The sequence below is a fragment of the Triplophysa rosa genome, linkage group LG15, assembly GCF_024868665.1.
Source record: "Triplophysa rosa linkage group LG15, Trosa_1v2, whole genome shotgun sequence".
NCBI lineage: Eukaryota > Metazoa > Chordata > Actinopteri > Cypriniformes > Nemacheilidae > Triplophysa > Triplophysa rosa.
The window spans coordinates 962,711-977,145 of NC_079904.1; the positions used below are offsets into that span (position 1 = coordinate 962,711).

Genomic DNA, 14,435 nt, shown 5'->3' on the forward strand with positions numbered 1-14,435 from the left:
TCTCTCTCTCTCTCTCTCTCTCTCTCTCTCTCTCTCTCTCTCTCAACGGCTCTGATTCAGAACCCCACTTATTAACTTACTTTGATGCCCCTTCTCTTTTTTGTGTATATTATTTACTGTTTAAGTAGAAAGAGCATCAAAGTATCGGCCGTAAATCTTATGATTTGAGATGTCAGAGTTATAAAGCTATTCTCTCATCACGATGTTATTATAGTAAAAGTCTAGCAATCATGTTTTTTGCGAGAGTGATTACCATTTCTGTTATCATAAATCACTACGAATAGGATTTCAAAACATGTATTTCATTTGTGAATAATTGTTTGTCCCAGCTGCGATCAACCAATCAGAATAAAGTATTCCTGAGCGCTGTCACACAACAATACGTATTAAAGAGCGCATTTGTTTGTCTTTGTCACTGACGGATTGTGTGTTTGGTGTTGTTGTCAGATCACACTTTGAACACGCTGGATCCTGAGTGCAGCGCTAAATGGAGGAAATACCTGCAGCTCAAACAGGATTTCTACATGGCTTATGTGGGTTTCTTTAATGTTAGGAAATAAAGGCATGAGATATGTTTCTAAAGTGTTTGTTGATGTTGTTTACAGGCGCACTGCTATCATGGACAGACTCTTCTGGCTGCTGATAAGTGTGGAGAGGCCATCCGGTCCCTGCAGGAGGCTGAGAAATGTACGCAACGTTTCACACAGACATTATGTTTTGTTGGATATTATTGTGGCACAATGAGTTCATGGTTATTGTTGTAAAATGTTTGAGTAAAGCCTGTCTGCAACATTTTCATGATGTGTTTGTATGGACTTGCCGGCAGATTATTCCCGAGCGGAAGCGTTGTGTAAGGAATACCGTCAGACGAAAGGCCCGGGCAGCACGGCCAAACCCTCGGAGCAGCTTTTCTTCCTGAAGCTGGGAGCTCTGATCAAAAACACCCTGGAGAAATGCCAGAGAGAAAACGGCTTCATGTGAGTCAACAAACATCAGGCCCAAAGACCACAATCGGGCTTTATTTAGTGATAATGACCCAGAGACTGCTGTTAAAGTTGAGGCGTGACTCTGTTTATATCCGCTCTGTACATATCATCAGCCAGTTGTTTTTAACTGAAAACACAGATCTCATTTCTCCGACAGTTACTTTCATAAAGTCCCCGCAGAAGCTCCGGCTCTGGAGTTAAAGGCCAGTTATGGTTTGGCTGAACCGACTCCATTTGAACTCCCGGCACTGAGCGCTCAGTGTACACCTGAAGTCTACGCCACCTTTGACCTCACCAAAGGACCTAAAGACGACAAGGTCAAACTTTTTCCTTCACGTAAAAGATTTAGATTCACGCAGAAGTTTCCTCTGGTCCTCAGATCTGATTGAAAGAGATTTTAAAACTATAGTATTGTGGGATGTTGAATTATTGTAGCTATTATATTTAGGGATGTAACGATTCACCGTGAGTTGAGGTTATTTGAATCGCAGTACATGCTTTGAACAGCAGGGGCCGCTGCTGTGTTTACTGCAAACTTGGAAAACGTGGATATGCTGATGTTTCTGAAATATACCAAAATAATCCAAGAAATATTTTTGCATATATTTTGTATTATTCATTTTTTACTTTGATTTGGAATTGGTTTTAAAATTGCAATTTAGTTTTGTTATTTGGCATAAAATATATTTTTATCTTACAAAGAAATGTGCAGCGTTTGAGAAATAATAAAAGGGAAGTCGTTCATTTCTAATTTGTCTCAACTCCTTTTGTAAAAATAAACTGTGAAGGAATCTTATCGTGAGATCTGTATCGTGAATCGCATCGTGAGCTGAGCGAATCCTTACATTCCTATATATTACATAATGCAACTAAATCATTTCTCCTAACAGCTGGGTTCAAATAATAAGTCAAAACAAGTCCATCAATACATTATTTCTGTATGTATACTGCATCTGTAGTGCCCATTGTCATCCCGCACTATATAAACCTTTGATGCATGGCTCAGATGGCTCAACCATCCTTTTGACCCTTAAATTGTTTGATTTTCACTTCCAGGCTAAAGCCAAACATGATGAGGAGATAAAACCAGTGAAAGAGCCGGATGTCAAACCACAGAAAGACACGGGCTGTGTGATCTCCTAAACTTCAACACGTGCATGTATAAGATATGTCGAGGGAAGTCTGATCCCTTTGCCTTTATAGTAATCTTCAGTACAGTTACTCTGTCCTAGTGTAATTCTACTTAAATCCATAACATTATAAAAATATATAGTTAGTCTCTGTTCAATAAAAACAGTTGTAAAAAAATGAAGTAATCACTAATCAGATCGTAATAATCCTGAATTCATTTGATTTGCACTTGATTCACTTTCTGTGGAGTTCTACAGATCATGTTGAGGTTTTTTGTTTATTACCGTAAGTGTAAATGAACTACATTAATGTGATGTCCATAAAGCAACATTTTATGGTATTGAATGCCAATAGTAAAACTAATATGATCTGAAGCAAACAAAGATAAACAAATGTGGTTACATGTTGAATCTAACAAAGACATTTCCTGGAAAGTCCTGTGAGACGGTAATGAAGAGAATGCAGTAATGTGCTTCTGTTGACTTTTTGTGACCCGGACATCCTTTGCGACATTCACTCGTAGAACAAAAGCAGTTATTATCAAAATACAGCAACAGATAATGCATTAGTGTCATTCTCTTTTGAAAATACTATATAATATTATTAGAATACGGCGACGTTGGAAATAAGCGTATTGTGAACAAAATCTGCAGATTTCCATCAGAATGCAATGAAATTCAGATTTGTCGTGCTCAGAGGAGCTCATGGGAATAACCCGAGATCAGACTCCTGCGATGCACAAAACATGTCAGTGTTTGACACCTGGTAATGTTTAGTGAAACGCCAACTTATAAGATGTTATCCAATCAAAAATCTCTAAATGTCAGCTTTTTTTGTGTGTATATATTTAAAATCTTTTTCTTGAAACATTGAAGGGTTGTTATGATGGTTGTGCTGTAAATACTTCAAAAGTGTTGTGTCGTATAGAATTAATATTAGTCGTTTATTATTTTCACGTTAGAGACGACAAGTAAATAAGCAGAGATACAAAAGTAATGATGCTGAATGTAAATGCTTGAATGATGAAATTCAATTAGATTTACAACATTTTATAACAGTTAATGCTTGTCATTGGTAGTTTCAGCCCCTGCTGCAATTCAGACACTACATCTGTTTGTTTTGAAATAACATGAAATATTCACATTATATTTTTCATTGTGTAGTTTTGTATATGTTCTGACTGCTCTTAGCTGGGACACTTGAAGGAGAATGCTTTATATTTATTTCTCACACTTCTGTAGACAACAAGACTTTATTCAGCTGTCTAAAATGGCACTCCAGGATTTGTGTTTTTTATAATTCATTCATTTTTTCTCTAATCTCTGCAGTATGGATATGTATTTATCAAATATACTCACACGTTATGACCTTAATCTGTAGTTTACTGTCACATTTACATTTTTTTCTGATTAAAACGTGTGTCAACACTGTTTGCATTGCCTTTTTTTGTATATGTAGGAACTCTACCTGTAACACACACTATATATTCAGGTGTGTTTGTAGTTATTGCTATGGCATTGCTAATGTTGATCTTATTTCTGGTTAGACATTGTAACATTTCTAGTAAGCTTGAGAGTAAAACTCGCTCCACGCTACATGAATGACACCGTTTGATCACTTTTAAGCAAGTGGACAATTTACACCTGCTGTATGATAACATTGATATAAATGATGCTTGCTTTGATACTTTTCTATCTGATGCAACGCCGTATACATTATTATGAAGTTTTAGATATTTTAGCATCAGTATGTTTTATGACTATCCAGCAGTCTTTCTTTACCTTCTGCAGATGCGTGACGTGTGTTTAAGCACCTGCCCTTTGTAAACACACAAAGGTTTTTATGACAGTGTCTTCCCTTGTGCTCACGTTTGACTTTTTTAAGCAGAGAGGAAGACAAAAGTTTTGTGTTTATGAGAGTATTGAGATTATCTTCATGAATCAAACGTCTGGTGATCAGGACTGTGATGTCACAGCCCGGCAGAAGAAGGTTCTTTATTTCTCTAGTGGAGAGATTCTGACAGAGAGTGAAGAAGAGGAGGATGAGCATGAGCTTCATCAAACATTCTGGGTTTCTGAGCAGGTCAGAAGTCATGACGGATGTTTGTCATCTGACATTACAGTTCCTTCATTACTTGAGTTTTTATATTATGGATATGATACTCTTCTTTTTAGGGCAACTGGTCATTGAAGGAACATTCTCGGTTTTGGGGGACGCGGGTTTTGAAGATGTCACTGAGAAGTAAGAGTGAATTCTCGGGAAAATGCTTTTATGTCAAAGTCGTGTTTTGCATGCATGTCAAAGGAAAAGTTCAATGAAAAATAAAAACATTCTCGTCACATATAACATATAAGCCGAAAAAAATGATGATGTTCATTTCAACCGTGAAGGCATGTATTAACCCCCTGGAGTCATTTGGATGACTTTAATGATGGATGCATGCGCTTTTGGAGTCCTGTAAATGAAGATCTATTAATTGGCTATAAAATATATATTTTTAAGAATATTGAAATAAAAACAAGTCGTCATTGTACATCTGGTTTGGCATGAGGATGAGTTTTTCGGGTGGGTATTTTAACACTTCATTTTTATGTAAGAAATACTTCATTTAATTAAAGTAATCGGTCAGGTTTTCATTTCTCTGCAGTTTGTGATTTCTTTGGAGAGAAAACCGCTGCTTTACTGGGACTGAATGCTGCTAAATACCAGTATGCCATTGATCAACATCACAGACATCATCAGGTATCAACTTCATGAACCAGCCTACTTAAGTTAAAACTAATGAAAACTCCTTTTTAGTTTTACGTGATTACATCATTAAAACATTCATAGTTAAATGTGGGTTTGTGGATTTTTCTTGTACAGAATAAAACAGGAGGAAAGATTGTGTCCACGAGCGCCGGTGGTGTGGAGAGACGTCATCTGTCTCAGACTGTGAGCAAACCGTATGGATCCACAAATGACTTCAAAGACCAACAGAGACTAAAGGAGACACCGTCAGAGAGATAAACTAATGAATGATAATAACACGAGAGCTGAACTGCTCCAAGAAAATATTTATTCAAATTTTGATCACAAATTTAAGAATGTATTTATTACTAAAAAAAAACACAACACTGTTGATGAATGTAGATTCAATGGCCATGGAATATTATTCAAATATAGCCTTGTGAAAATTGTTTTCTTGTGTGAGAAGATAGAATGAGACGAGTTTAATATTGATATGATTGCTTAATATTTAATACTGATAATTGTATTAAATAAAGATGTTTATTATAGTATAGGCCTAGGCCTAACTGTAGTTGTATAGTTTTCCTGAATTAACTGACTGCAGTCATTTTTTATTAAATATAGGAAGGTTAAATGAACCTACAACTATACAACTACAGTTAGGCTACTATAATAAACATCTTCATTTAATATTATTATCAGTAACTATTAAGCAATCATGAAAGAGCATGTAGAATATAATGCATCGTTGTTGTATTTTTAGTCAAATCTGTCATCTTTCTTTTTACATACATTAAATCAAACTGCAAGAAGACGAAGAACTTGAGTGGTCACGCGATTCCCAAGTTTTTTTTTTCTCAGAACAATCGCAGCTATAAATGTTTGCCTAAAAATATTTTTGCAATTGTTCGTGTGACTGAAAACAACAGTTCAAATGAATGCATTTAAAACGGAGTCATTTCTATTGAACAAATGATTTGAATGCGACTAGACCGGGATTGTCGTTTGGACAAATTGTCATTGGAAAACCGGTTTTCAGCCAACGACCCTGCGTCTGTGTGGAAAGGCCTTAAAGACATCACCAACGACAAGCCACCATCCCCCAATTTGGCAGGCAATCAACACCTGGTCAATGATCTGAATGACTTTTACTGCAGATTTGAAAATGCTAACTTTACACCTCACACCAACTCTGACATTCTCTCTACACAACACCTATCACCTTCAGTCACCCCACCTCCTGCACTTCAGATCAGTGAAGAGGACATGTGCCGAGTCTTTAAGAAACAATCCCCAGATATACTTTAAGTATATCTGGGGAGATACCCAGATGGTATCTCCCCAGCCTGTCTTAAAAGCTGTGCTATTCAACTGGCCTTCATCTTCTCACAGATCTTCAATAGATCACTGGAGCTGTGCACAGTTCCTTCCTGTTTCAAGCGCTCCACCACAATCCCCATCCCAAAGAAACCCAAAATCACAGGACTGAATGACTACAGACCCGTCGCTCTCACATCTGTGGTCATGAAGTCATTCGAGAGACTGGTACTGGCTTATCTGAAGGACATCACAGAACCCTTACTGGACCCCCTGCAGTTTGCCTACAGAGCAAACAGGTCTGTTGAGGATGCAGTTAACATGGGGCTGCATTTTGTCCTGAAACATCTGGATAGACCAGGGACCTATGTGAGGATCCTGTTTGTGGACTTCAGCTCCGCTTTCAACACCATCATCCCATCACTGCTCCAGACAAAGTTAACCCAGCTATCTGTTCCTGGCTGTTACCTATCTGTCAGTGGATCACCAGCTTTCTGACAGACAGGCAGCAGTTAGTGAGAATGGGGAAACTCACATCCAGCACCCGCACAATCAGCACTGGCGCCCCCCAGGGGTGCGTTCTCTCCCCACTGCTCTTCTCCCTGTACACAAATGACTGCACTGCCCAGGACCCTTCTGTCAGACTTCTGAAGTTCGCAGACGACACCACACTCATTGGCCTCATCCAGGATGGTGATGAGTCTGCGTACAGACAGGAGGCTGAGCAGCTGGCTGTCTGGTGCAGTCATAACAACTCGGAGCTGAACACACTTAAAACAGTGGAGACGATTGTGGACTTCAGGAGAAACCCCCCTGCACTCCCCCCTCTCACCATCATGAACAGCACTGTGGCAGCAGTGGAGTCATTCAGGTTCCTGGGCACCACCATCTCTCAGGACCTGAAGTGGGACAATCACATTGGCTCCATTGCTAAAAAAGCCCAGCTGAGGTTGTGCTTCTTACATCAGCTGAAGAAGTTCAACCGACCACAAACTCTATTAAAATAGTTTTACTCAGCTGTCATAGAGTCTGTCCTCTGCACATCCATCACTGTCTGGTTTGGCTCAGCCACGAAGTCAGACATCAGAAGACTACAGAGGACGGTTGGGACTGCTGAGAAGATCATTGGTGCTCCCCTGCCCACCCTCCAAGAACTCTATACATCCAGAGTGAGGACAAGGGCTCAGAACATCACCCTGGACCTCTCACATCCAAGCCATCATCTCTTCACAATGCTGCAGAGCACTGAGCACCAAAACAACCAGACACAAAAACAGCTTCTTCCCTCAGGACATCTACCTCTTCAACAGTTCAATGTTTTTACACACCGTGCAATTAATAACTCTGTGCAATAATAATTAACTGCAATATTAATGATTAATAATTGACTTTTTCTGTCAATTATATTTCATTCATTCTGCTGTATATAGCACACACCTTGTACTACAATAGTCTATTCTTATTTTTAACTTGTACATATTTACATACATACACAGCTTTACACTCTCTATATCTTTATCTTATGTTTATTGTATTGTATTTCTTAATTTTTTTATACCCATAGGCCCTTATTTAAATCATTGTGTACTGTATTCTATTGTGTTATGGTCTCTGTGTACTGTTGTTGCTGTTTCTGTGTTCTGGATGCTCCTGTCACCAAAACAAATCCCTTGTATGTGCAAACACACTTGCCAATAAAGCTCTTTCTGATTCTGATTCTGATTCTGAGCCACCGCGCGCCCTCTACTGGAGAAACGGCGCATGCGCTCGTGTCAGGTTAGCTGCCACAGTTTGCAGCCCAATGCTAGTAACAATGGAGGAGCGATTAATAGCGGCGGTGTCCGACTATCCAGAGTTGTACAATTCTACATTAAATTCCTATAAAGACTCTGCTAGAAAAGCCAAAGCATGGCGAGCCGTGAGCTTACAGGTTGAAATACCAGGTACGAGACGAGCTTTCGAAGCGTGTTTGTCACTCACAGAAGTGCTAGCTGTTTGCTGTTAGCCTGTTGCAGAGAAGGCTAACATCAATCCACATTGAACGATTTTCAATGTCGTTCGTATATTCTCCACTTACGAATTGAATTGGATGGAACATAGTTTTGAGTTTTAAAGCTACGTTAGAGGTCGATGTGATAGATTGGACACTTTGGGGGTATCCAAACTTTATTTACTGACACAAGTCACCCAACTATGATGATAGTAAGTGTGATTTGATTCGATTGCACATAAAAGTTAGTGAGCTTGTGATGTCAAAGATTACAGAGGTTGATTTTGATGGGTAACATAAATGATGTCACGCAGCAAATTCGGTTATGCAATATAAGCTTTTGTATTATGGTAAAAAATTCTCTTTATGTATATATTTCTGTATGCAAATCAAAACTTTTGATTTATAGTTTACCTAAATGCATTGCCAGCTGCTTTGTAGTTTTAAATATCCATATAGGTATGATTATGGTTTAATATGAATGATGTGAAGAGATGTCTATCATTGAATTTTGATGAAATATAGAGAAGAAAACTTCACGGTAAGAACAGAACATCCCAATTTTCTCGCCCCGTTTTTGATGATTTCGTGAATTGTGGCAAACTCTTTCTATTGCATTCATTGTATTTTTATGTTTTTAGGTATTATTCTTGTGTCTTCACCAACTGTGTTTTTGATTTGCAGATGGATTTCTGTAAACCGTGTCAGTGAATGTCATGCAGATCTTAACCATCTGTTGTCGTTTGTCTGTACAGAGGAGGACTGCCGCAGGAGATGGAAGAGTCTGCGGGACATGTTCATCAAAGACAAACGTGCAGAGCAGCGCAGGCGAGCGTCAGGCACGTCCCACCGCAGCTGGAAGTACAGTTGGCAGATGTCGTTCTTAACGCCTTTCATTCAGTCCAGATCGCTGGCGGCGGACGAGCACGAGGAAGACCGAGATGATGAAGACAAAGAGGAGGAGAGGACGACGGACGGAAACTCGTCCTTCGTCCTGCAGGACTTTGAGGGAGATCACGGGATGCTGGACGGATCGTCTCATTACACGGCATCTGGCTCGCAGGGACCAGGACGCAAGCGGAAGTGGCCGATGGAGGGGACGGAGGACTTGGAGGACGAGATGTTTTTGTTTAGCCTGTTGCCGTACCTGAGACGGCTGCCTTACGCTAAGAAAAGCGCCGTGAAGTTAAAAATTCACCAGCTGTTGTATGAGGCCGAGTTCAAGTGATGTTTATAGTTTCTTCATATTTTTCTATCTTTTATCGATATTAAAATTCTATCCGCTGGATTTTATAACGTTTGTAACAGAGATCGTATCAAGGCTGGTAGGCTTTGATGTTCGCTTCATCAAAGTTGCAATGATTAAACAGACATGTTCACTCTGAGAAGGACTTCTGAGTTTATGAAGCACAACTATAACCATTTTGCCTTTATAAAGCTGGACTTCAGTAACCCATGAAATGTCTCAGTGGTTGTGTGTTCATACAATGGAAGTCGATAGGTTTCAGTGTTGTTTGATGATCAACATTCTTCAAAATATCTTCTTTTGTGTTCTGCAGAAGAAGAAACTCGTACAGGTTTAGGTCATGACATGAGTGATGAATAAATGATGAAATAATGCTCATTTAATCAAATAAATGAGATGGGATATCAAGGCAGGTAAAATTGTAGGGTCCAAGCAAAAATATCTCTAATAAATCAGTTAGGGTCAAACGTTTTCGAACACTCTTTAGTAAAATGTTTCTTATTGTCTTAAAACGTTTTCATAGCAAAGTGTATGCTTGAACGTATGACATTGGTTTCATAGACAAAAATATAAAAAAATATATTGTGCAAATGTAAACTTTTTTATTATAAACTAATATAATGTCTTTGAAATGGATGACAAAGTAATGAAAATGAGCAGCCAATAAGAGCTCAGAATTGATGGGAACTCCTTTAATATTGTGAAAAAAGATCTCTGGGTGAAACCCCAAGAAGTGGCATGACAAGATGCCAAGAGAACATTTTAAATGTTATTTTATTGTTTCGATTTTTTAGTTGAAACATAATCCTCACAATTGCCTTTGTGGCATTCCACAGTTTTGATAAGTTTACCATTTTTCTAAAATGTAGAAAAAATATGACTCAGATGAGTGAGTGAGTGAGTGTATAGTGTATATACCAGGAAAGCATTTGCGGTAAGAAGAAACACTACTCGCCCTCTTAATAACACCTTTGAAATATCATCTGCTTGTGGTTATAGGACGTCAAATGGACACGAGCATTTGTAGTGTAATGCTGTAGGTGTTCTGAATAAAGGGTACAACAAACTGTAGTGATGTAGATCATGTGAATGTATAACTGTGTGTATCATTTACACTGCGAGAGCTAAAGCTTTTAACTAACAAATAAAAACAGTTTTATTAACATCATAACTAGACTTCACCAGCAGTGTAGTGTACATGAAGTGTGCAATAATGCCATGGAATGTATGTAGTATCCATATTCCATACTACACAAATAGTAGGAGTAGCATGGTAGTATGCAGTGTCCGGCTGATCTGCGCAGGTCTTCTCGGGATCTGCCCCTCACTTCCTGTAGTTCCTGCCCACCTACCCCACACATCTATCCCATGATCTCACATTATCTGAAGCGCAGACGCTAAACGCACGCCGCAGGCTCGCTCCCGGGACGCGTTCACACTCGCACTCAGGTAAGATACATTCGGCGCGCCTCGGTTACTTTGTATCTTTTAATCCTTTATGACGTATCGCTCACGATGACGCATGGCGCCCGCGAACTGTTTCACATCGCGTTTGTCCGCTGCGTCGCGGTGAAAATAAAACTTGTTTGGCGTGCTTAGAGCACAACTTTGCGATGTTTCCATGATGTGTTGTTTTTTGTAGGTTTTCTTGAGTTGTTTCGCGCTCGAGCCGTGTTGTGTATTCGCGTGCTCAGAATCGCATGAGATCATTGTGTTGAGTTGCATTGGTGCAGATGGATGCGGTGTGCAGTATTGTTATGCAGAAGGGCAGCATGTGTCTGCGCAGTCACCAGTGTGTGTCTGCCTCTCTCTCTCTCTCTCTCTCTCTCTCTCTCTCTCTCTCTCTCTCTCTCTCTCTCTCTCTCTCTCTCTCTCCCTCCCTCTCTCTCTCTCTCTCTCTCTCTCTCTCTCTCTGTCTCTCTCTCTCTCTCTCTCTCTCACTCTCTCTCTCTCTCTCTCTCTCTCTCTCTCTCTCTCTCTCTCTCCGGGGTGGGGGAGGTTTACATTGATTTACATTGATTTAGACCTTTAGAAAGACAAAGAAATGTGGTGAAAGAAACACAATTGTGACATTGATGTATCTCATAGTTTCAATGTTCTAAGACTGGAATAGTTCTGGAAGTCTTGTGTCTGATATGTTGCTGTTTGACAGACTGCTGCTGACCCAGATTGTAAATGTTTTAGCCTTGATGTTGAAGCGTCGGTTCAGAGAGATATATTGTGTCTGGGAAGAACTTCAGGAGTTCTTTAGGAGTGCTTTAGATCTTCTTTGCTCAGAGCTGTAACGTCGTTTGCTTTAATACTTTATCAGTGATTTCAGGACATTGAGAAATGTGAAGGTAGATGCTGAAAGGCCGTGTTTCCAATAGAAGATTGGAAACAATCTTTTTTTTCTGAAGCACAGATTTAGTTTCTTTCTCCAGCTAAAATACATTTGCTTTTATGTATTAGAAAATATTCATGACATTTGCTTTCCCAGTTCTCATTACTATAATGCCAAAAAACAATATATACATAATGTAGTATTAGTTCATTCATCACCCTAAATTGACTGGACTGAAATATTGTTGCTTCACCCACAATGTCACTCATCCACAAGATGGTGCCAGTTTACCAATGACAGCCGAACATCACACAACCACATTTTAGTGACTGCTGGCAGCCAACGCAAAGAGCCTGAAATCTAATATCTGGATTAATACTCTTGAGCCACTTTTTGTTGGACCTGTCAGGTCGGTGACTGGCTGGATTCCTCTTTCCGCTCGCACAGCGTGTGTCCCTCTGATCGGCACCATCCAAAAGGAATAAAAAGTGGGAAAAACAGATGTTGTTCTGCTAACTCTGGCCTTCATGATAAGAAGCTGTGAAAGCAGTCTGAGACAGACATAACTGAAGATAAAGTTAAGTGAACTCTAACATTGAACTCCATTGTACGAACAGAAAACCACTGAGACATTTCTCAAAATATCTTCTTTTGTACAAGTTTTGTTGAGAGTGAATAAATGATGACAGAATTTTTAGTTTTGGTTGAACAGACATGATGGTCATGTGACCGTCTCTTTACGTGACAGCTGTATGTGCTGCTTCACAGTTTGGACGTGAGAGTGTGTGAAATTGCATGTAGGGTTGTGTTAGCAAGATCCGTCAGCGTGTGAATGCTCATGTTAGGTTTCAGGACGTCAGAATGCTGCTGTGGTTTTACATCATTTCTCTGATCTTCTGTTCGAACAGCTGGATTTGACTTGCATTAATCTGCCAAATTGTGCCAATAGATTCTCAATGCATCAGTTATAGAATAAAATGTGCTTGCCTGTGCAAAGGTTATTATTAATACATGATTAGTAGTAATAATAAATTATTATTAATATATTATTTTTATTTTTATTAATACATCATTATTAGTAGTAGTAGTAGTAGTAATCAATTATTAATAATACATTATTATTATTAGTAGTAATAATACATTATTATTATTAGTAGTAGTAATGATACATTATTATTATTAGTAGTAATACATTATTATTAATATATTATTTTTATTTTTATTAATACATTATTATTATTAGTAATAGTAGTGGTAATCAATTATTATTGATACATTATTATTATTAGTAGTAGTAGTAATAATGCATTATTATTATTATTAGTAATACATTATTATTATTAGTAGTAGTAATAATACATTATTATTATTATTATTAATAATACATTATTATTAGTAGTCGGTTCGGTTTGTGCTATGTTCAGGGAAAAGGGACTACTGACAAATAAAAATAAGAACAAATAATCAAGCTACAAGTAACAGCACCAATAACACAGCAGAGCAACGCAGAAAATAAAATAAGATACTGTATATATACCTTTTAAGGTAGAAATGGATTAAAGTAATCAAATAAAACATAACATTGCATATGTACAAATGAAATAAAGATGAATCATAATTGAAGTTACAGAAGCTATTGAGTCACAAGCAGTGAGTGATTTCCTTGACTTTTAATATATGCTGCTGTCGCTTTAAGAGGAATGAAACCCATCCAGTACACTGATACTGTTTTTCGTCTGTTTCGTCCGTTCACTTAAGACATAACTACTATGTTTGTTAAGATACTGGACAAGAAGGGCATGTTGACCTACTTCGTGTGTGAATCTGTCCGTTTAAGCGCTTCAAAGACAACTCAAAATTTGCTTCATCATGTCTGAGACTTCTCTTGCGCGCGCTTCGGATCTTCTCAAGTTTTCTTCTGCGTCATCTGGCACTTCAATGTTTAAATGGTCGAGGCTTGAACGAGTGTCGTTCAAACAGCAACATGTGCTGCTCAGGTCTCACCTGCACTCGCGCGCTCACAACACCCGGGTGATGAAATGACTGCTCATATCACAGCAGACGTCAATCCTATTGAAATTTCTCTAGGTTATTTGATTTGTTGTAGGTATTAAATGTGTATCCATCGACAAACATACATTAGCTGAACTTTGTCAGTCTGTATAATTTCTAACGAACCATATTATAAATGCGTCGTCAGATTTAAGATGTGCCGAACCGTTGGTGGAGAACCGTTACACCCCTAGAACACAACTAAACACTGAGAATTAAATAGCAAAGAAAAGAAGGAAATAAGTGATTAGTCACAGTTTTCTTTTGGGTTAGATTTCAGTTCATTTGGCAGTCGAGTCAACCTATCTCATGGATCATTGCTAAACTCATAACACCAGAGAAATGATGTGGAATAGTAATTGTAACCCGCGTCACATACTCATGAGAAATACAATCACAGGTGAGATCTCATAAACATCTCATATTCCTCAGACGTCAGTGAGATTAAATGGAGAGCAAATGGAAACTTGATTAAATCTCGTCTGCGTCTCAGATATTTCTCTTGAGAAAAGAATCAGAAATCGGACAAATGTGTCTGTCACCAGAGTTTGAGAAGAGATGTCAATGATGCTCAGATTTGTCAAGTCTGTCAATCAAAAGTCAATAATATTATTGAAGATCTTCATCATTTCTCATCAGATTTACTTAAACCAGATGATT

The 14,435-nt window shown here is 38.5% G+C and overlaps 4 protein-coding genes across 4 annotated transcripts in view; all 4 read left to right on the plus strand.

Moving 5' to 3' along the window:
• Positions 1–3,547, plus strand: part of brox (BRO1 domain and CAAX motif containing) — an 8,421-nt gene extending 4,874 nt beyond the window's left edge. Inside the window, exons 9-13 of the mRNA XM_057353441.1 lie at positions 448–533; positions 606–687; positions 827–977; positions 1,144–1,303; positions 2,043–3,547. Coding sequence (XP_057209424.1) covers positions 448–533; positions 606–687; positions 827–977; positions 1,144–1,303; positions 2,043–2,129 — 566 coding nt within the window. The 3' untranslated portion in view covers positions 2,130–3,547. The remainder of the gene's footprint in view (positions 1–447; positions 534–605; positions 688–826; positions 978–1,143; positions 1,304–2,042) is intronic.
• A 405-nt stretch (positions 3,548–3,952) lies between these two features.
• LOC130565908 (protein FAM177B) lies at positions 3,953–7,591 on the plus strand. The gene is made up of 4 exons (XM_057353050.1): positions 3,953–4,199; positions 4,292–4,358; positions 4,765–4,859; positions 4,983–7,591. The coding sequence occupies exons 1-4, from the start codon at positions 3,960–3,962 to the stop codon at positions 5,124–5,126; spliced, it is 546 nt and encodes a 181-aa protein (XP_057209033.1). The 5' UTR covers positions 3,953–3,959; the 3' UTR covers positions 5,127–7,591.
• Positions 7,592–7,839: 248 nt separating this feature from the next.
• LOC130565907 (uncharacterized) lies at positions 7,840–9,615 on the plus strand. The gene is made up of 2 exons (XM_057353049.1): positions 7,840–8,107; positions 8,910–9,615. Exons 1-2 carry the CDS (start codon positions 7,966–7,968, stop codon positions 9,380–9,382), a joined length of 615 nt encoding a protein of 204 aa, XP_057209032.1. The 5' UTR covers positions 7,840–7,965; the 3' UTR covers positions 9,383–9,615.
• Positions 9,616–10,724: 1,109 nt separating this feature from the next.
• disp1 (dispatched homolog 1 (Drosophila)) overlaps positions 10,725–14,435 on the plus strand; it is a 39,773-nt gene continuing 36,062 nt past the window's right edge. The window contains exon 1 of the mRNA XM_057352041.1: positions 10,725–10,849. The gene's annotated coding sequence lies outside the window, so the exon portion shown is untranslated. The remainder of the gene's footprint in view (positions 10,850–14,435) is intronic.

What these genes read in the sequence shown, in the direction of transcription:
- LOC130565908 (XM_057353050.1), top strand. Translation starts at nt 3,960, where the DNA reads ATGACAGTGTCTTCCCTTGTGCTCACGTTTGACTTTTTTAAGCAGAGA. An exon ending in CATTCTGGGTTTCTGAGCAG is followed by an intron (nt 4,200 to 4,291) that starts GTCAGAAGTCAT and finishes TCTTCTTTTTAG; the next exon opens with GGCAACTGGTCATTGAAGGA. An exon ending in TTTGAAGATGTCACTGAGAA is followed by an intron (nt 4,359 to 4,764) that starts GTAAGAGTGAAT and finishes ATTTCTCTGCAG; the next exon opens with TTTGTGATTTCTTTGGAGAG.
- LOC130565907 (XM_057353049.1), top strand. Translation starts at nt 7,966, where the DNA reads ATGCTAGTAACAATGGAGGAGCGATTAATAGCGGCGGTGTCCGACTAT. An exon ending in CTTACAGGTTGAAATACCAG is followed by an intron (nt 8,108 to 8,909) that starts GTACGAGACGAG and finishes TTGTCTGTACAG; the next exon opens with AGGAGGACTGCCGCAGGAGA.